At 33.3% G+C, this 21,077-nt stretch overlaps 1 protein-coding gene across 3 annotated transcripts in view; it reads right to left on the reverse strand.

Moving 5' to 3' along the window:
- Positions 1-357: 357 nt before the first annotated feature.
- LNPK (lunapark, ER junction formation factor) overlaps positions 358-21,077 on the reverse strand; it is a 66,208-nt gene continuing 45,488 nt past the window's right edge. The window contains exons 9-14 of one of the 3 annotated variants that reach the window (XM_070508145.1): positions 19,226-19,438; positions 12,380-12,485; positions 11,068-11,138; positions 10,134-10,304; positions 8,508-8,590; positions 358-2,738 (exon numbers count right to left, since the gene is read on the reverse strand). In XM_070508145.1, the coding sequence (XP_070364246.1) occupies positions 2,730-2,738; positions 8,508-8,590; positions 10,134-10,304; positions 11,068-11,138; positions 12,380-12,485; positions 19,226-19,438 (653 nt within the window). In that variant the 3' untranslated portion in view covers positions 358-2,729. The remainder of the gene's footprint in view (positions 2,739-8,507; positions 8,591-10,133; positions 10,305-11,067; positions 11,139-12,379; positions 12,486-19,225; positions 19,439-21,077) is intronic. The other 2 variants (XM_070508144.1, XM_070508146.1) reach the window with 2 other exon arrangements.

Below are 21,077 nucleotides of genomic sequence, written 5' to 3' on the forward strand. Positions count from 1 at the left end.
CTTAGTAGAGATAAAGTGACATGATAGAGAGTAAAAGCTTTCGACAGGGAGTTTGGAAGGGCATCTCTCTGAGGAGGGAGCATTTAAGCTGAGACCTACGGCAGGAAAGGGCAAAGCATGGTCAGAGAACTGAAAGAGGCCCTGGAGGCTACAGCATAACGTGGAGGACGGATGACGAGACAGAAGGCAGGCTCTGTCTGTAGCTCCTGCTGAGGGCATAGTGAGAAAAGTTTGAATGACGACCTGCTGAGCATCAGGAAGGCAGGCAGTTAAGATCACTCTCGCTACAGCACTTAGCAGCTTGCTTTTCCTCATTTTTATGCTAGCCTTAATAATCAGAAAGAGGACATTTTACCATTCTTTCAATCATTAACAGTTTATTACAACAGTATCAGAATAACCTTTTCTGTTTAAAAGGGTACTCTATAATTACAGCATGTTACCTGTTGCATTAATTTTGCTAATCCCCTTTTTAACCTTATTCCATATTTCTTTCAAAGATATTTCTCATAATATCTCCTTGATTCAGTCACTAAATTATATTTCTCTGAGGTACTCCTCATCTTCAAGCAATGTACATCAGAATTTGAATATTTTATAACAAGAAAACTCAGCAAGGTGTTACTAAAATGTTTACAGGCCGATAATGCACAAAAACCTGATGGAATTCATCAAAAAAAATTATATTCCATAGTTTCACATTCCTATTTCCTTAAACTATGTATTTATATATATGTATATGATAGAGAAAAGTTGATGAAGAAAACTTTGGCTTGACTCTGAGCAGATGAATTATATGTTCATATTATTTTTTTCATTTCCCTATCTGCAAGAATTATTATTTATGGCCCTTTCATATTTCATAAAGATATCAATAATATAAAATGCTACATTTATTTAATATCTACTATCAGGCAGTGAGCTAGGCACATTACATAAATTACTTTTAATCATTCCCATACCCCAAAAAGTAGGTATTATTTTTCCCATTTTACAGATGAAAAAAAATTCAGAGAGGTCAGGTGACTTGCCCAAGAGTGCAGGGCTGGTATTTAAGCACAGTTCTGTAATCTCAAAAACTCTGGTCAATACACCAAGATGCCTCAGACTATTAACATGTTGGGATCCCTAAAAATACCTATCAAATATAAGATATTAAATCATAAAGATGAATTTTTAAATGATAAATGTTATTTTATTAAATTTTTAATAAACTGTGTACAAGTTAGAAGTATTTTCCATATACACCATTCCTATATATTCCTCCTTTTGGCATAATAATGTGATCTCAATTTTCTTTTAATAATGCAAAAGAGAGATAAAAGGAAGATAGAAAAAATAACCAGATGGTATGTAAGGTCCAAGAACTGCCATTCTGGGTCAAAACTTTCCCAGTTAATCCTTAACACACCTAGTAAGTCCAACGAATTACCAGTAGCTGCCTTTTCTCACAAAACTCATTTGTCTTTCCAAACTAAAAATTACAAATGGCCTAAGGTTTTCCTGAATCAGAAAAACCTAATTTCTGATTAGAACCTCTAAATGTCGCTATTATCTGAATTTGAAAGGTAACAAGCCTGAATGAAAGCATTGTACTTTATTCTCAGCAGAACCTACAGATTTATTATATCTTGAGCTCTTCCTACCAAGATTTTTCAGGTAGCCAAGTCATCCACCAAGACACTATCTGAAAAAGTCTAGATGTTTAACAAAAAGAAACTGCTGCCAGATCATCTTTATTTTCCTTAACAAAACACACACAAGAACACAAAATTCACTTATAATAATATCATCATTATTTTACAAGTATAAGTAATGCTCAGAATTCAAGTACAGTCAAGTGCAGAGATATTTCCTATATGTTCATATGTAAACATAAGCTAATTATATACATCATGTGCCTTTGGCCTAGCTGCAAAATGACATCAAAAAGAAACACTGCACTTGACTGTTCAATTGCATTCTTACTAAGAATTCATACCAATGCCTATATAGTTACAGGTACAATTTTCATACTGCTTAATGTAAATGCCTAAATAGACATTTTTCCCCCTGGCAAATATCCCAAGAGTTAAAATTCTATCCATTTTTAATGATGAAGTATTAAAAATCTTAATTGAGTTTCATTCCTTAAAACAAACACTATTATAACTTATTCCTAACCAAAATTCTTCCTATGTCAAAACGGATATTATTTACAGGTCACACATATAGAAAACAAGAATGCTATCATGTTTGTTTACTTTTAGAATGGAAAAAATATCTAAAAGTTCTCTAAACAGTGTGGGTCTTTGTACATTCAAAAGTTTCTTTATTAATATCACTTGCTTTTAATTTTAATACCTAGTAAATATAACTGACATATTGAAACAGCCAGGCAATCTGAATTCAAATGATATCAAGCATATCCTCAGAGTGGGGGAAAAATGCACCACCTAAAAAGCAAACACTGACATCAAAAAAGACTACAAATATCCAGTTGAAGGCACGTGGAAGCATTTACTACATTGTCACCAAAGATTCTCCACTTAGTTCAGAATCAGGAAGAGAATCAGCTCTGGGAATTGTTGATTTGGCCTCTTTCACCAAGGTTCCCTCATTCTCAGTTTCTTCTTGCTTCTCCGGTTCCTCTGTGCCAGATGCTTTTTCAGTCACTTGGCTTGTCTGCTCTGTATCTGATATTTTGTCATCTGTCTGCTCTGTACTGTTATCAAGAACATCTTGTTCTTCTAAAGATTCTGAAAAGATAAACAGTCAAGACTTTAGGAATACGCAAACGACAACTGCTAAATAAGGTAAGCAAGAGATAAGCATATGCACACATGGACTAAGAAATAGTAGAATGGCCTAACATTAGGTTTAAAATCTTTAAAAATATGTACTTAACTGCCCATAGCATATATGAGTTGGTATGAAGGAAATAAAAAAAACAATTTGGGGGAAACAACCCATAAACATACTTTTATCTAAAACCCTGTATTTTCATAGATTTTAGGAACTTTCATAATATTTAGGAACTTTCCTAAAGATGCATTTGAAAGTTGAATGTCCAAATACATCAAAGTCTCAACAGAATTGGGTGTTATAAGACAACAGTCCAGCACTAGATTATGCTTTCTGAAGGAACTGTCTCCCTTGTGCACAGGCAACTCTGTGAGCAATGTGTAAATGTGTACTTTTGCGTGTTTGTGTGTACATGTGTGTGTGGGTGCTATTTCCCACACTGATTTACATCCCTATTATCTGAGGACTGGGGAGGTCTGGATCCACCTTTTCCAAAGGCATAATAGGTCTCCCCTCAATCCTCTGCAAGGCAATTCCTCATGATTCAGACCTCTGGGTCAGAATACGCTACACATCGAGCAAGCTAGAGACACCAGAAAGGGTCTTCTGCACCTGTCTCCATAGCAGAAGGTAAGTAAGGGTCTTGGTCCCTACCTGAAAATTTCCCTTTAAACTCTCTTTTGCATTTCATTAAATTCAAATCCCTTAATAATAATTTAATAATAATAAAAATTTTATTAAATAAAGTCCTTTTTTTTTTTTTTTTTAAAGATTGGGACCTAACCTAACATCTGTCACCAATCTTCTTTTTTTCTTCTTGTCTTCCCCAAAGCCTCCCAGTACATAGTTGTATATTCTAGTTGTGGGTCCTTCTAGTTGTAGCACATGGGACACCGCCTCAGCATGGCCTGATGAGCGGTGCCATGTCCACGCCCAGGATTCGAACTGGCAAACCCCAGGCCACCAAAGTGGAGCGCATGAACTTAACCACCCAGCCACAGGGCCAGCCCCTAATTCTTTAAAGATTAAAGTTTAAAGAGTGGGATCAGGGAGGGAATGACAGGAGCAGAAAGATTTGGGCCACCCAATTTCCAAATCAAAGATAAAAATCCAGCTTTGAGGTGTTTGTTTTGTTGTTGTAATAAATAGCAACATCCTTGCTAGGAAAAATATGGTCAAACCACATCAGCTAAACAAATAAGCAGATTTTCCTACCTTCACAGAAGATCCCTTATGATATACTACAAATGAGACTGATTCAAAAAATCTGGAGGAAAGGCCTGTCTACATTAGTAAAGAGTTCTAGTTTAGTTCCTTGTATAGCACAGGCCAGAGTTTTGCCAAATAAATAAAATTAATCAATAGTTTTGAAAGAAATTATGTGCTATATGCACACCTATTAATGTAGAAGTCTTACAAATTCATGGTTTTACCATATCAGTTTTAATACATACAAATTTTCCATATCTCACACTCTTTGCGAAGACTTTAAAAGTATCTTAAAAGAATTATTTCTTTAAACAGATATCTTAGACTCTAGTTTACAGAATTAATTACAATCTCTTTCCCTCTTTTTACATATAGAATGAAAGGCCAAAATCCCACAGTTAGAGACATCCAAGTTAACGAGCTTTTACTGTATGAAAACTTCACATGATCACAAAAAGTAGCAAGGAATGTTCACAATCATATTTGTGCCAAATGTCACAAAAATGCTATTTTTATCTTAATAGAAATTTAAACTGGTATTGCTGCACCAGTTGGAATTATGAAAATCCAAAGTAGAAAAGCTTGTTATTTGAATGTTCCAGCACACAAAGGAAAAGAAGAAAGTACAAATGAAACTCTACAGACATGTACAGATCATTTCTGCTTCAAGAGCTAGCAAGTCCTTCAGTGGAAAACTTCAGGAGTCGCCAATGATTTGTAATTCTACTCTCACAGAATTTATCCAGGTAGAATTTATTTTATTTTATTTTTTTGCTGAGGGAGATTCATCCTGAGCTAACATCCACTGCCAATCTTCTTCTTTTTGTATGTGAGCACCACTACAGCACAGCCACTGATAGATGAGTGGTGTAGGTCCCTGCCCAGGAACTGAACCTGGGCCGCTGAAGCAGAGCGCATCAAACTTAACCACTAGGCCACCAGGGCTGGCCCCAGGTAGAATTTTAAGGGTCATGGTTTCACACAACTCTCTGGCCATAAAGCAATACTTACTTGCCAAAAACTTTAGAATTTGTTATAATTTACTAAGCCTTCTAAAACAAACCAATAAAGTCAAACAAAATGAAAAAACAAGCAACTCAGGATCCAGGACTAAACTCACCAATAAACACGTTTAAGTGAACACAGGCCCAAAGAGTTTGTCACATTCTGTCTGACAGATTGCCTCAGTACTGAACTTCAACAGGAGAGGTATCAAAGTTCATAGTTTATCATCTTAAAGCTTTGTGATATAACTGTTTTCAGAAACAGACACATCACTAGTCAAATCCAATTTAAAAATTCTGGGGTCTTAAAGAGGAGAACTACAATACCTAAATTTTTAAATGTCTACAAAGGTGAACTCTAAGAAATACCATGTGCTGTCACAGTTAGAAAACAGCATCATACACAAAGCTTGCCCGTCAATACCGTATTGTATTTCAGAGAATACAATATATGGAAGACTAAAAATTGGTGAAATGCTGGGTAGGGCTTGAAAACAATCAAAAAGCCTATTAATGACTACTTTTCTTCCCATAGGTTAATTTTCAGAAAAGTAATTTTAATAGCTGTAACACTACAAAAAGCTGGTATGTGTTAGGATGCCTACAATGCAGCCATCAGCTAGTATAAATGACACTAACATTTAGTGTTTGGATGCCAATGCCATTTTGTAAGAAGTCGTCCAAACAAGATTTAAGTGAACTAGGTGTGCAAGATTAACAGAAAATTACATATCAGTTTAATAATGAAAGCAGAGAGCTTTATAACAAGATTATTAAATGTATTCCGAGAGTACTTACTTTATTTCTGTGGGGGTGTACCATTTGCCTGTTCTAATAAAAACAGTAAATTTTTGCTGTGAAGTTGTAGTTTAAAATAGCTTGGTGGTATAAAATACCTAACAGAAGATGTCAACATTTGGGCATCAAATACTAAAAGAGAAACCAGCCTTCATGATCATACTAATTAAACAAGCCTACTCTCTTCTGTGCAGTACCAGTTCAAGACTAAAACTGAAACAAAATTACCTGAATGACCTAATTCCATCTGTAAGAAAATTTTAAAACCAACTTCAGCATCTGTAACACCATGAAAACAATATATTGCAGTGTGATAAAATAAAAAATGACCCATGAAATCTGTTTCTTTCCCCTCTCCTGCCCCCTACCCCACTCCTACTGCAACCTTCTGGAGAGAGAAGTTTTTTCTACCACCTGTAACAACCAGCTTCCAGTTGTTTGGGCAAAGCCTCAACTCAGCTAGGAAACTCAAACTCATAAAACTGAGCATAACTGTATAACAAATACCCCTGCCTCATCTATAAACCACACACATGCAAAAACATGTAAGAATGTCACCTTAGCTTTAGTTCTTTAGTCTAGCTCTTGAAAAAATAATTTTCTAAGAAAATTAAACAATAGTCTAGCAAACAATTTCCTATATTTTCCAAAGGAAATAATAATTTCCACAGAAAAATACATGATTCTATTTAGATTATGCCTTTGAAAACCCCTCATATTTTGGTGAATTCATTTAGATTCTTACTTTTTATTTCTTTTTACAGTAATAAAAAAAATTTTGCCTTGCTAACACATCGAAATTTTGCCTTGCTAACACATCGATACCCACTATATGTGTTGACTGTAAAACTTACTCAAAGGAAATTTGTTAAATTAAATGGACAATTTGTCTTTGAACTCACAGGTTTTAAACAGAGCAGTTTTTACAAGATTTTTCTGCCTAAAGGAAAACGGCCAACTTATATTTAAGGAACAAAGACACGAATTTCATCCCAAAACTGAATCCAATGGCACAAGGAATAGAATTCAATTAAATAATAACTACCTATGAGAAAATAGCTCATATTCAACATACAGAATACTGTTTAATTTTTCACCATTGGTGAACAAATCCATTAGATGAGTAAGAACATCATTATTAAGCAATGATGTAAAACTATTAGGTGAAGGTGTTTTAGAAAAGGGAATCAGAAGGTCAAAAGATCTCTATGTCTAAAACAAACATGCAAAAACATACTACAGACAAGTTTACATCGTGAGTAAGCTGTACATAATTGAATAAAATAAAGGTATAAATCTTTTTGGATCTTCTAGTAAATACACAGAATTCAACAGAATTTACATTATCAAATAGTTCAATTTCCTAGGGCATTATAACAAAAAATACTAAAAATAGAATTTTCCCTAGTTCAACATAACCTAATAGTAACAGTATACTGCTTAAAAGAAAGGAAGGGAAGAGCAGAAATTAAATTACTAAGATAAATTTCACCTTATATAAATTTTACTTGCTACTTGTGATAGTATTGATTAGATTCCATGAATTGTATCATTAGCAAGTTATTCTCAGTCCAATAAAAGCTATCTTCTACTAAAATAATTACATAAGATCTAGATAAATACAACTGAGCAACGAAAACAATATTAACATTTATTAAACATGCTAGCCCAAAATCACTGTACTGGTATACTAACAATGTAGCAACCTCATAGTCTAATTATTACCATATCTAACAAAAAGAATGCTATATACCAGGTATTTTGGAAAACACATTAAAAAAAAAGAAAAGAAAAAACCACTTTAATGTGGCGTAGCAGAGATTCAAGTATTACTGTCCTACTCACTTAGCCATAAAAGAAACTGAGGAACCTAAAAGCAGTGCATTACTTTGGCATACCATATCTAGTATGCTCTTAGATAAAAAGGCAATCCACAGTCCTAATTTCTTGTGTTTCTCTAATACTCTATTACTAAAGCATCTAGATATACAGTTCTGGGAAAAATTCTAGGAATTCAAATGAGCAATTAGTGGGAGAAATTTCATCTAGGTCTCCTCCTGTGATGAAAACTTCCCAAGATTTCATGTTGTTCTAAAGAGTGGTCCAAAAATTTCAAAAGCCTTGTGCCTTAGCCTAAATGCAAAATCTTCCAGTAGCAGAATCAAGACAAAACTTAATTTCAAAGTCTTGCATCATGGATTGAAAAAAAGATTTCTTTTATTAATTCTAGATTATTCATATAAATGGTTATAGAATATTCATTGAAAGAAAAATTCAGATGGAAGACAGCTACCTTTCGGTTCCATCTGTAAATTCAATAACCTAATCTCAGCAGTTTCTGCTGCTATCAAGGAGCTATTTTAGTACTTTAAAAAACCTAAAAATTAAAGCAGTAAAGTTTTCTTTTCAGACCTCAAGTCTCTACACCAGCTTCATCTTTTTATGAGAAATACTTCCAGTTGTTTACTAAAGGAATTCGTCTTGGAATCGATAACTGTGTATCAGTGTTGAGATAGGAGTCTTGGAGAAAAGTTTCAGTCTTCTGGAAAGCCAAAGTAAAACGTGCTCATAGCCATTTTGATGAATCCAAAGAGAATGTGAAAAAGTTACTACTCAACACTATCTTAAACAAATGGAATTGTTGCTTCAGTTTCTAGCACTATGGAGTTGTCAGACCCTGCCTCAAGTTTTGTCTTCACCTATTAACGTTACCTTATTAGGGTTGAGTTTGAGCCAGTTAGACTTCATTCCAGAGATTTCAGACAGAAAATGGGACATCTGGGGTATTGCTCCTCCTAGATTAGATGAGAAGGAAAGGTATGGCTGGGTGTTGTTTGCTAACTATCCATCTAGACCTTAGCAGAAGATATAAAGCATGGGACTCATTATCGAGAGTTTTATTTTGTTGCTGTTTTTTCTTTTTTTCGTCCCAACTGTTGGCTTTCAAATATTCACTTTAGCCTTCATAAGCAAGGTTACTCTTGGAAAGAGCTTCGATTTTTCCTCTAGGCATCTTCAGTATGAAATTCTTTAATTTTCAGTTCCAAGAGGCTGCAATGGCAAGGCAGATGATTTGCATGTGACAGCATGCAGCTCAGAGCATGACTTAAGCAAAAGAAAAAATCTGATATTGTGTTTGGAGTTGATGCTGCAGACCTGGAGAAGACGAATGCACTGATTCAGCGCTGGAAGTATACAGGCCTCTTGTCATGGCTATCTGTATTCCAATTCATTTTGATATTTGTTAGTAAGCCAAAAGCCAAGCCCAAGTCAACACATGTATTTTCACTCTTCAAAGTTTAAAAAAAGAAGACACTCAAATTTTCAGCCTAAACTTCTAATATCTGAAAATTCCTTGCCTCATATTATTCTTGGTTAAAGCAATTTTTTCACTGATCAATGCTTTTATAAAGAAGAAATCAAATATACGTAAATGATAATTCCTAGAAATTAAAAGGATGAATACTAACTGCTAAATAAACTATGTGAACTAAACTTTCAATGTGGATTTTTTTTCTATACCAAGTACAGAACCAAAATATCATGGCCTGTCTCATAATTTCAGCAATCTTCATAATTCAGACCTGCTTAAAAAGTAACTCCTCACCTAATACTAACAGCAAGAAATAGTTAACAATTAACAGTCAGATCTTCCATCTCATCTTTTCTATTTTTTCATGAAAGTTCCTCAAGAATTCCTAAAATAGGATTGCAAGATGAGTTCTAAAACCAAATAAATTCTGGCTCTCTAAAATAAGGTGATTTTACATCAAAGGCATGCATCAGCAATGTTAATCTTGTGGACCTTGATAAATTGTTTGTTTCAAAGGAACACCAGTTCTACTGACACAGTCATCCCAAGAATGCAACGATGACTTTTCAATTCCAAAGTTTCCTCCTTTCTGGTACCTTCTACCAAGTCAAGTGGTAGGCACAAATTTATTTTATCAATGTTCATTACAAATCTTATAAGAATTCCACCCTTATAAGTCATTGTTTCATAATTCTCATAATCTGCTTCATTTAAATAAACTGAAAAAAATGATTCCATGAAAACATTACTAGTCAAATCTCCCAACAGTTATTAGAAGAGGTCGCTCCATAAACAATGCTTACTTAGCTGTAGCTAGATGCTGCTTAACACAATAGAACCTGAATTTTAAAACTGAAACACATCATACCAATCACACAGGAGGCTACAGTATCATAGCAAGAGCTGATAGATGCATGCTGCTACATCTGATAAATTAATCTATTCCTATCTAAAAGCATTATGCTTTTATTGTTAAATAGCAAACACTATTAGGGGACAAAATTTATTAATTAACATATTCATACCTTCACTGATCTGGTTCTCTGATGAAATCACACTTCCTGAGGGCAAGTGACCAACTGAACTTGGGCCTTCCACTGCCTGCCTCTTCTCAAAACTAAACTCTGGAAGTCTCGGAGCCTGGGGTCTGGTTTTTCTTGCAGGATTCAAGAAAAAACAGTAGGCACATCGAAAAGCTGCAGAGAATTAAAAAAATAAAACCAGAAACCAAAGAAAATTCAAGGACTAATCAGATAACTTTCAGGATCACTTTTGTAAATAGTCAAAGAACCCTTGAAAAGTTAGTTATCCCTTGTGAAATTGGTTTTAATAACATTATGGCAGGTGTTCTAACCAAAGCTAATTTTAAAGTATATTTTCTAATTACTATTAGAATTAGAATATTAATTTTAAAGCAGAAAAGATAGTAAGTTATATATCAAGTTAACTAACAGCAGAACAATAGTGATGTAAATGTATTATAGAAATTACATTTCTAGTCAAAAGAATCATTAGGTATTTTAAAATCCAGAACCTTGCTCATTTGCCCAAGAAAATGTAGTATGCCATATTTGAGAAGCATAATTAATTAAGTATAATATTTTTTAATAGTGGCTGCATTTGAGAACCATTTGAGGAGGTTTAAAAACAATGCTGATGCTTAGACCCTATCCCAGATCGATTAAAGCAGACCCTTTGCAGGTGGGTCTTGGGCATCATAATTTTTAAAAGCTCTTCTGGTGATTCTGATGCACAGTGAAGTCTGAGAATAACTAGCCTAGAGGTTATACATTGTATGAGGGAAAAACCTTAGCTATCTTTTCTGCTTTGCTCTGTGTTCTAAATAAGGACAATATGCCTGAACAATATATACAGAGACAGTCGCTAAAATAAAATGATTGGCATAGAAAAAATATTTAAGAGTAAAATATTTAAATCTAACTGCCCCATAATTCTTACCAATGTATTCAAATTCTTCTTTCAAGGCCATGCCATTATGAGAAAAACACTGCTGACATATGAGGGCATACCTGCACCAAAAGGAAACACGAACAGGCCAGTTACAAATGCAGACGAAGCCCAGAGGAAAGGCTGCTTTCAGCCATTATGGCTAATTTATATCTTAACATAGCTAAATATGTCATAGTAAACAATACTCTTTAAACATAACCACAGCCACAAATTCAACCATTTTAAAATATAATTTATATGTCAAATTAAAAATAAATAAGTAACAAATGAATATATACTTACTAAGTTAGCAGAAACACATTTGATAACAGAACACTTAAATTTCAGAATTTCCTAACATATATTCCTGGGGATGATAGACTCCAAATCTGTGGTCAGAGAGGACTGGAAAAGGTGGAACCCCTTAGGGATTCACAATGAATATTATTAAAACCTCGGAGAAGTCTTGCACTAAAGAAATGAATTTAATGTTTTTAGTACAATCCAAAAGTTACTTTCTGTACATCATGATTCCTGTATCTATCCCAGTTACATTTAGACATCTTCCTCATTTTCTGTTTATATACTCTCTCTGTTCTCTGTGTACGTATTTAACAAATACTTGGCCCCATCAAACAACATTCTATCTGTTTGAACAGCATACCATTTATTACATTAAATTCTAGTCCCATTATTAAAATGATAATATTAACCAATAACCTTATCAAATATCTACTCTACTACCCTAAGAATTTTTTAAAAGTCTATACTATGAGAATTATCTGCTCATATCATATCTATCTTCCTAGAGTTACTGTAAAGATCAAATAGGATAATATTGGAAAAGCATTTTGAGAACTGTAAGTGCAAATACATGTAAATTATCTTCATGTTATTAAAATTATCACCATCATCAAGTCCAGTACTGACATCTTCTTATAACCTACCAAGTTTTCACTATTTGTGTTTTCTTCAAGTTTAAAAGTTTCAATGAAATTATTCAATTTCTCTAAAAATAATGTTATAGTAGGTTATAATATAGTAAGGTTACAACATTTTTTCTGTCTTTTATTTATATATATACACATATATGTATGTATTTTCTTTGTTTTATCTAGATACTTTATCTGAACACCTACTGAGAAACAATCAAATATGTACTCTCTTACAAGGCTACAAAATATAATGTTCTAAAATTAGGAAACAAGAGCCACAAAACTATAGAAAATTTAGTGCATCTGCACGCATACACACACACACACCCTCTGACCAACAAACTCTTTCTTCGTTTTCATTTATCTACCACCCTAGTAAACATTACCTGTTCTGCGGACCATCACCAACTAAATATTCAACAATTCTATCCAAAGCACCTCGTTCTCGGGGGAGAATGGGTCTTGCTAAAGGTGGGCCTGGAGGATGAAGACCTAGCAAATAAATAAATACATACAAAACTTATATGTACAAAACACGTTTAAATTTTAATTCACTTACCAAGAACTATATTTGCTTATCAGAACTTTTAAAATATTTTAACAAAACAAAAATAATATCCTTATAAATCTCTATAGACCATCCAAATTTTCAAGAAAAATACTACACTACAAAAAATATGTTTAAGTATGTGCTATTATATCAGAACCACCAACATAATCTATTAAGAAATGAAACTATGCTGGGTTCTGCACAAACTAATTTTAAAAATGCCCAAACTCTTAACAGCTTATGTAATAATAAATTAGGAGACTTCCACTTTGGGCCATAATAGAGTAATAAGCGTCAGATTTACCTTCCAACGTAAAACAACTAAAATACTGTGCAAAATATATGATACTACAGTTTTAAAGACACTGCATATCAGGCAATGCAGGATAAAGACCCCTGAGAGACAAAAAGCAAGTAAGATGAGCCCTACAATTGCCCCAGCTTGTTGCCTAGAGAGAGTTTCCAGCCAGCAGCTCAGTGAGGGTAAACCCAGGTGAAGTGCATCAGTCTCTCTGAGTTGAGGAGATAAAGCTGGAACTCTGGGGAAGCCAAAGCAGCTTGAGTTCATAAGAAAGAGTACCAGGGATGAGAGCAAGAACACCAAAGATCTGCAGAGGATCCCCGAGACTATTCAGCAGAGTACTGATTGGTGCATGCGTCTGAGGACAGAGAAAGAACTACCCCCGAATATTAAAGGCAACGGTGCTCATATGGGGCCAAAAGTATTGCATGTTGCCACCAGTCAGGGTGGAAAACTTCACACAGGTCACTGGGTAAGTATTCAGAGGAGTTTTGTATAGGGATTTAAAGACATCCAGCATCCAGTAAGGTAAAATTCACAATGTCTGGCTTCAAATCAAAATTATTAGACACGAAAAAAAAGCAAGAAAATACAACCTGTAGTGAGAAAAATCAAAGTGATCCAGAAATGATGGAGATGATAGAATTAGTAAATATATTAAAACACTTATTATGACCATATTTCATATGCTTGAGAATCTAGAGGAGAGATTCAGTATGTTAAGTAGAGACATGGAAAAAATTTAAAAGACACAAATTGAACTTCTACAGATGAAAACTACAATGTCTAGGATAGAAAAATCCACAGAAGGGATGAATAGTAGTTTGGGACATTACAGAAAAAAATATTAATAAACTTGAAGACAAAGCAATAGATACCATACAAAATGAAACATAGAAAAAAGACTACAAATTTTTTTAAATGAACAAATCATCAGCAAGCTGTAGAACCACCTCAAGCAGCCAAATATACATACAACTGGAGTCCAAAAGAAGAGAGAGAAGGAAAAGAAAAAATATTTAAAGGAATAATGCACAAAAATTTTCCAAATTTGATGAAAGCTATAAACCCACGGATCCAAGAATATAAACAGACCCTAAGCACAAGAAACATAATTCTGCACCAAGGCACACCATAATCAAATTGCTTAAAATCAGTGATAAAGAGAAAATCTTAAAAGCAGTCAGAAAAAGATATATATGCACACAGAAACAGAGATAAGAATGACAGTAGATTTCTCATCAGAAAATAAGAAAGCCAGAAGACAGTGAAACAGTATCTTTAAAGTCTGGAAGGAAAAACCATTAAATTAGAATTCTGTATTAGTCAAAACACCTTGTAAAAATGAAGGCAAATGAAGACTTTTTCAGAAATACAAAACTGTAAGAATTCATCACTAGCAGAACTGCGCTAGTGGTTAAAAAGAAATGTTAAAAGAAGTCCTTCAGGCAGAAGGAAAATGAAGCCAGACAGAAAGCTTAGTCTACATAAAGGAAAGAGGAGTACCTGAAATGGTCACCATGTGGGTAAATACACAAAAATTTCATTATTTAAATGTCTTTAAAAGATAATTGATGGCTTAAAGGAAAAATAATAATTCGTTTGGAGGTTCATAACATGTAGAAGTAAAGTGTTCTGACCACAACAGCACAAAGGCCAGGAGAGGAGAAAGTATACTATTGTTACGTTCTTTAACTATATGTGAATTGGTATCATACTACTTGAAGGTGAACTGTGATAAACTAAAGATATATACTATAAACCCCAAAGCACCCCACTAAAACAACACAAAAAAAAGCAATATAGCTAACAAGGCAACAAAAAAAGATAAAATGGAATCATAAAAGATACTCAATCCAAAAGAAGACAGAAAATGAGGAGAAAGGTAACAGAATAGATGAAACAAATAGAAAAAAAATAGCACAATAGAAAAACTTAAACTCAAACCCAAACATACCAATCATTACATTAAATGTATGTGGCCTGAACATCCTCATTATGAGGTAAAGATTGTCAGAATGGATAAAAAAGCAAGACCCAATACATACTACTTACAAAAAACCCACGTTAAACATAAATAGGTTAAAAGTAAATGATATAAAAATATATAAATATACTAACACTAATCAAAAGAAATCTGGAGTAGCTATATTAATATCAAGCAGAGAAGATTTTAGAGCAAAGAATATCATCAGAGATAAAAAGGGTAACTTCATAACAACAAAGGAGTCAATTCAGTAACATTACAATTCACGACATAATAATCCAAAACATATATGTGCATCATAACAGAGCTTCAAAACACATGAAACAAAAACTTATAGAATTACGAAAAGAAACAAAGACACAACTATAGTTGGAGATTTCAACAGCTTTCTCTCAATAACTGACAGAATAAACAAACAGAAAATCAGACATGATATAGGAGACTTGAACAACCTTATCTACTACCAATTTGACCTAATTGACATTTACAGCCACTCTACCCAAAAGGAATATATTCTTTTCTAGTGAACATAAAACATTTACCAAGACAGATGATATTCTGAGACATAAAACAAATCACAGTATATTTAAGAAGATTCAAATAATACAAAGTATGTTTTCTGACCATAGTACAATTTAAATTAGAAATTAGCAACAGAAAGACATCAGGAAAATGTCCAAATTTGGATACTAAATAACATACAATTTTTGCATTTATGATCATGAAGGATATTAATCTGTAGTCTTTCTTTTAAAAAACTGAAATTTTAGTTTAAAAAAAAAACTTTTCCACAAAGGAAATACCAGACCCAAAGGCTCTAACCTGTAAATCCTACCAAACATTCAAGGAAGAAATAATATCAATTCTACGTAAACTTGTCCACAGAATTGAAGACGAGGGAAAACTTTCCCATACTGCGAGGACGGTACCACTCTGATACCAAAATAAGACAAGCACATTGCAAGAAAAAAAAATACTACAGATCAATATGCCTAAGGAAAATTGATGTAAACATTTTTAACAAAATTTTAGGAAACCAAAACCAACAATATATATACAAAATAAAACATGACCAAGTGAGATTTATCCTAGAAAAGCAAGGTGGTTTATGTATTTCACTATATGAACAGACATTAAAACAAGGCATCTCAATAAAGGCGGAAAACCATTTGCCAAAATCCATCACCTCCATAAAATAAAAACCTTCAGCTAACTAGGAATAGAAGGATACTTCCTCAACCTAATAAAGCGTATCTATTAAAACAAAAAAACCAACAGCTGCCATCATGCTGAATGGTCAAAAAGTAATTGCTTTCCTCCTAAGATCAGCAATAAGGCAAGGACACCTGCTCTCAGCACTTCATTCAACCTTGTACTAAAGGTTCTAGCTAGTGTGATAAAGCAAGAAAAAGAAATAAAAGAGATCCACATTAAAAAGGAAGAAGTAGAACTGTCTTTATTCAGAATGTTGACAGTCAATGTAGAAAATATTATGGAATCTACAAGAAAGCTATTAGAACTAATAAGTGAGTTTAGCAAGATATAAGCTCAATATACAAAAATCATTGTATTTCTACATATATTAGCAATGAATAATTGGAAACAGTTAATAAAACAATACCGTTTACAATACGATCAAAAATAGGAAATCATTAGATGTACATTTAACAAAAAAATGTGCAAAACCTATATACTGAAGACTACAAAACATTGCTGACAGAAACTAAAGAAGATCTACATAAATGGAGAGAGATGCTGTGTTCATGTAATAAATTAGGCAATATTAGAAGAGACAAATGGAGAGTGAGAAGTGGAAGAATAACCTAGAATTTACTTAATGGTTTATATCATACAAAACAGTAATAACAAAAATAGAGAGTTACACATTCAAACTTTATGAATTGTAACTTCAGTCTCTGAAAACTGAAAGAGAACTGTTTTCAGAAGATACTCTGGACAGAGACAACACAGAAGAGGGCACTGAGAAAAAAGCGAGAGGATAAAATAAATAAGATTCGTGATGCCTGCCTTTGTAAAACAAGGCAGGATGAACTTAAGAGTAAGATGAGCAGCAACAGAGGTTTACATGGAGACCTCACAGAAAACCCTGAAACAAAATGAGGCCTTGTTGGAACAAGCCCTGCAATATAAGGATACAAGGCTTTCAAAATGACTGTGACAAAACCTTTAAAGGATTCAAGAATGGCTTTAGGGTGGCGATATCATATCACTATTTTAAAGGATAAGAAAAAAAGATTTGCTTTGTAAATAATCACAAACCTAAAAACTGTTACCATCTAAAAAGGGCAAATAATGTCAAAATTATGGCTATTAGTAAATGAAATTTAGATTCTAGAATAAGTTCTTAGTATTACAAATCAAGTATATTTTTCAGATTTCATCAGTTATTGGTTTACTTGTACTAACAACATTCAATCATTATCATCAAAAAATAAACTTGAATACAGACATTAAATGTCATCCTTCATTATCAAAGTTTCAACTTGAATTAGCACGCCAAATTAGATTTCGAAAGCATTTAAGCCAACTTAACTTTTGCTGGAGTATTTTATTTCTATATGTTTAAAATGAAAATGTCCATAAAGGAATCTAGATACATAAAACAACATATTTCATAAAAATATCTTAAACTCCTTGCATATTAATAACTTTTAAAATAACACATCTTTGAATCCATGCTGTTATGAATAACAGCAATTAATACAAACATCAAGAGCAATCATTGTAGGAATACTGGTCATTTTTACACAGCTTGGCAAATTATCAAGTACCTGCTGGTTATTAATTTTCAAACATATGGGAGCCCTGTGGTAATACACATTAAGTTGATTCTCTTCCACAAATAAGGCATAATGAAAAAATGAATTGCTAATCTTCTCTCTAAGAAATCACTTAACTGATTCATATTTTTGGCACTGTACAACTGAAATACAAAGTCTTTTACACAGAAACTAATTAAAAACTTTAGTAAAATATGTTCTATTCACACGATCACAAAATTAAGGCCATGTTCCTTCAGTAACCTATTCTTACATGGGCAATACAGTTCTTATTACTTTAAGTTGTTAAAACTTTTATTTCTTTAAAACTAGTTACACAAATGTATATAATTCACGCATTTTCACAAAAAAAGTTTTTTTATTAAACAACTAAGAACTTTTCAAATCATGGGTATCTCATATCATACAGATAACTGAAAGATGAATAATTTTCAATCAATTTAATTTTTCTCAACTTCACATAATATACAGCTGCCTTAAGGGACATCATTATAAGTCAAGTTTTAAAGTATTTTTTCAATAACTACTTTAAAATTTATGGTTTCATTTTAAAAGTTACATTTCATTTGTGGCCAGCTTCCTTAATTTGTTTATAAATTAATATTTTTCTAGTTTTCTAATATCTTATGTAGCTTTTTTTGAAGGAAAAGCAGGGAAAAAAAATCTGTAATAGTAACATTTATATTACCTATTGGTTCTATTACATAAGTGCGCTGAATACCTGATATCAAATACTGACTGGCCTCAAAATCATTATAAATTATGTTAGTAATTAGTCATGAAATACCAAAGTAATCTAAACTAGAATTAAATATCTGAAAATAAGATAAATAGTTGACTATCATATTCAAGGACCTGACATGGAAATCTACATAAAATAATGTGATCTGCTGAAGCAACAGACTCCCACAGCCCAGAGATACTCCAAAAGAAAGCTGCAGGGTTACAGAATCCATTACACTTGAAAAGCGGGATCTTTCCCTAGACAGCTGCCACACAGAAAAAAGAGAATCCAAAGGAGTGAAACAGCAGTAAAGGCAGTATGTTAATTTAATAGAACTTTATGTTAAAGTATCTGCCAGAAAATACTAAGGTTCCACAGCTTAAAAAAAGAAAAATCTACCAGCCCAAATTAACAATAGTAGTAGTATACATCACAATGCAGGAATATTCTTCCTGAAATAGGTTAAGTAATCGTCAGGTTTAAAAATATATGGGAAGAGTTTAGCAAAAAGCATGAATATATTCCAAAAGTGTTCTCTTCTATCCTCATTTTATATAAATATGGAGCCATTCTAAAGCTGAATATAAAAAGATATGCTATACTGTTACTACAGAATACCACAAAGTTTTATTGCCATTTAAACAAAGAAGCCATAACAGTTAAATGAGCTCAAGAAATAGGTTTCAGTATCACAAGGTGCCAGCTGTAAAGAGTTATGGCTAATTGAATATGGAACTCCTGCTTAATCAGATAACTGCTCTGCTATTTCCAAATGAAATGCCATTTCCATACTGTCTGAAAATGGCCCGTTTTATTGGTAACCAGAGAAAACAATATAAACTGTAAATAACATTAAGTGCTCTGTTTACCCATTCCAGGCACTGAAGTAGCAGGGGATCCGAGACGTCTTGGTAACACATTTGACGACAGGGCTGGAGTAACAGTTCTTTCTGGGGGTCCACCAGGGGCTGAAGTGTCCTTTGGTGGTCCAGGAGATACTGAAACCTGTGGAGGAGGGCCCTGGCTAGAGCTTGCTGGCGTTGGAGAAAGGTTTCTTTGAGCTGCAGTGCGCTGACGAATCTCTGAGAATAAGAATAAAAAGTATATATTAGATTCAACATCCAATAAACCACATTGCCAATACAACAAATCACTTACATTTAATAAAGTTTTGTGGCACCAGAAGACATCTGTAGGGTCAAAACTGCTTATACTAAGAAATCTATAAAATGCCACATTGAAAACTGACTGTAACACAGTACTCCATCTCCGAACCTACAACCCAACTGCATATATTTACACAAATGGCCTTCATCTACCTCTACCGACTGATAGCACTTTTCAAAATAAATTCAAATAACATAAAATCATCACCCAATTGTGTCATGTCTTTTTACAGTAATCTCTCCTAATTTATGATAAAGGAAAGAAACTTTATCAGAATTAGTGAAAACTGCAGATATATTTTTTCAAGACAAAAAATGATAATTCTAAGAAACAAGTGAATAAATATATTCTGGAATTATCAAAAAATTTATGAGGTAATTAATCTAAGTATAGTCACAGAAATGCTGAGAAAGTGTTCTTTACTATTAGAAACCACTCCCATTCTCCCTTACACTATTACTATCTTTTGGGTAAACTTTTTTTGCCAGTACATTCAATTAAAAAGACTTCAACGCTGCATAAACAATGTATCATCATAAATAAATCTTATCTTTTAGTAGCAAAAATTAAAGATTTTCTGTAACAGGGGTTGGCAAATGTGCCAGATCCAGGCTGCTGCCTCTCTTTCTAGTTTTACCGAAACACAGGAATGCTCTTTTGTTTACAGATTGTCTACGGCTGCTTTAGAAGAGTTGAGTAGTTGCAACAGAGACCATATGGCTCTCAAAGCCGTTTACTATATTTAGTATCTGGCCCTTTACAGAAAGTTTCATGATCCCCTACTCGATGACATAAAATTCAATTTATCATTCCCCATTCCCACCAATATCTTACTTGAATGTTCATGGTAAGATCGCAAGTAAAAAAGCCCTTATAGCTTTTTAATTCTACATATCACATCAAATTATAACAAATTCTGAAACTGTAGGCTGAAACTAAAGAAGTTAAATTTTAATTGGCATAATTGGTAAAAATGCATACTTCCAGAAGCAAAATACTTAGATTTGGCCTCTATTTGACATGGAAAGTTCACTGCAATCAAAAGTACAAACTCTAGCATCAGATTTCAGTTTGCTACAATCTACTAGTTAAGAACCTAGGCTCTGTGTGGTCAGAAAGGTTTGGTTAGAATCCGAGCTGTAGCTAGAGGACCTCAAATGGGTTAACTTCGTTAAGCCTCTGTTTCTTTATCTGTAAAATTAGGATAATATTCTTAACTCATAGAATTGTTATGAGAATTAAATAAGATAATGTCTGTAAACTGACAGCTCAGTTTGAATAGATATTATTTCAGATGACTGTTTTCACACTATTTTCAAATGACCATTTAACTATAATTACTGAGACCAACTAATTTTCCATTGGTTCTTAATTTAATCCTAACCCAGCCACTGCAATAATAAATTACAAGCATGTCACCATTATATAAATGGAATTGTCTTTATATTTGGCTATTTTCCATGCAGTTTATATACAAAATTTCAGATTTTACCTGGACTAATTGCAACCGAATATCTCCTGCAAATTAGCTAGCCACTTAATTATTTTTTTCTC

This window comes from Equus asinus, chromosome 4, assembly GCF_041296235.1.
Source record: "Equus asinus isolate D_3611 breed Donkey chromosome 4, EquAss-T2T_v2, whole genome shotgun sequence".
Classification (NCBI taxonomy): Eukaryota; Metazoa; Chordata; class Mammalia; order Perissodactyla; family Equidae; genus Equus; species Equus asinus.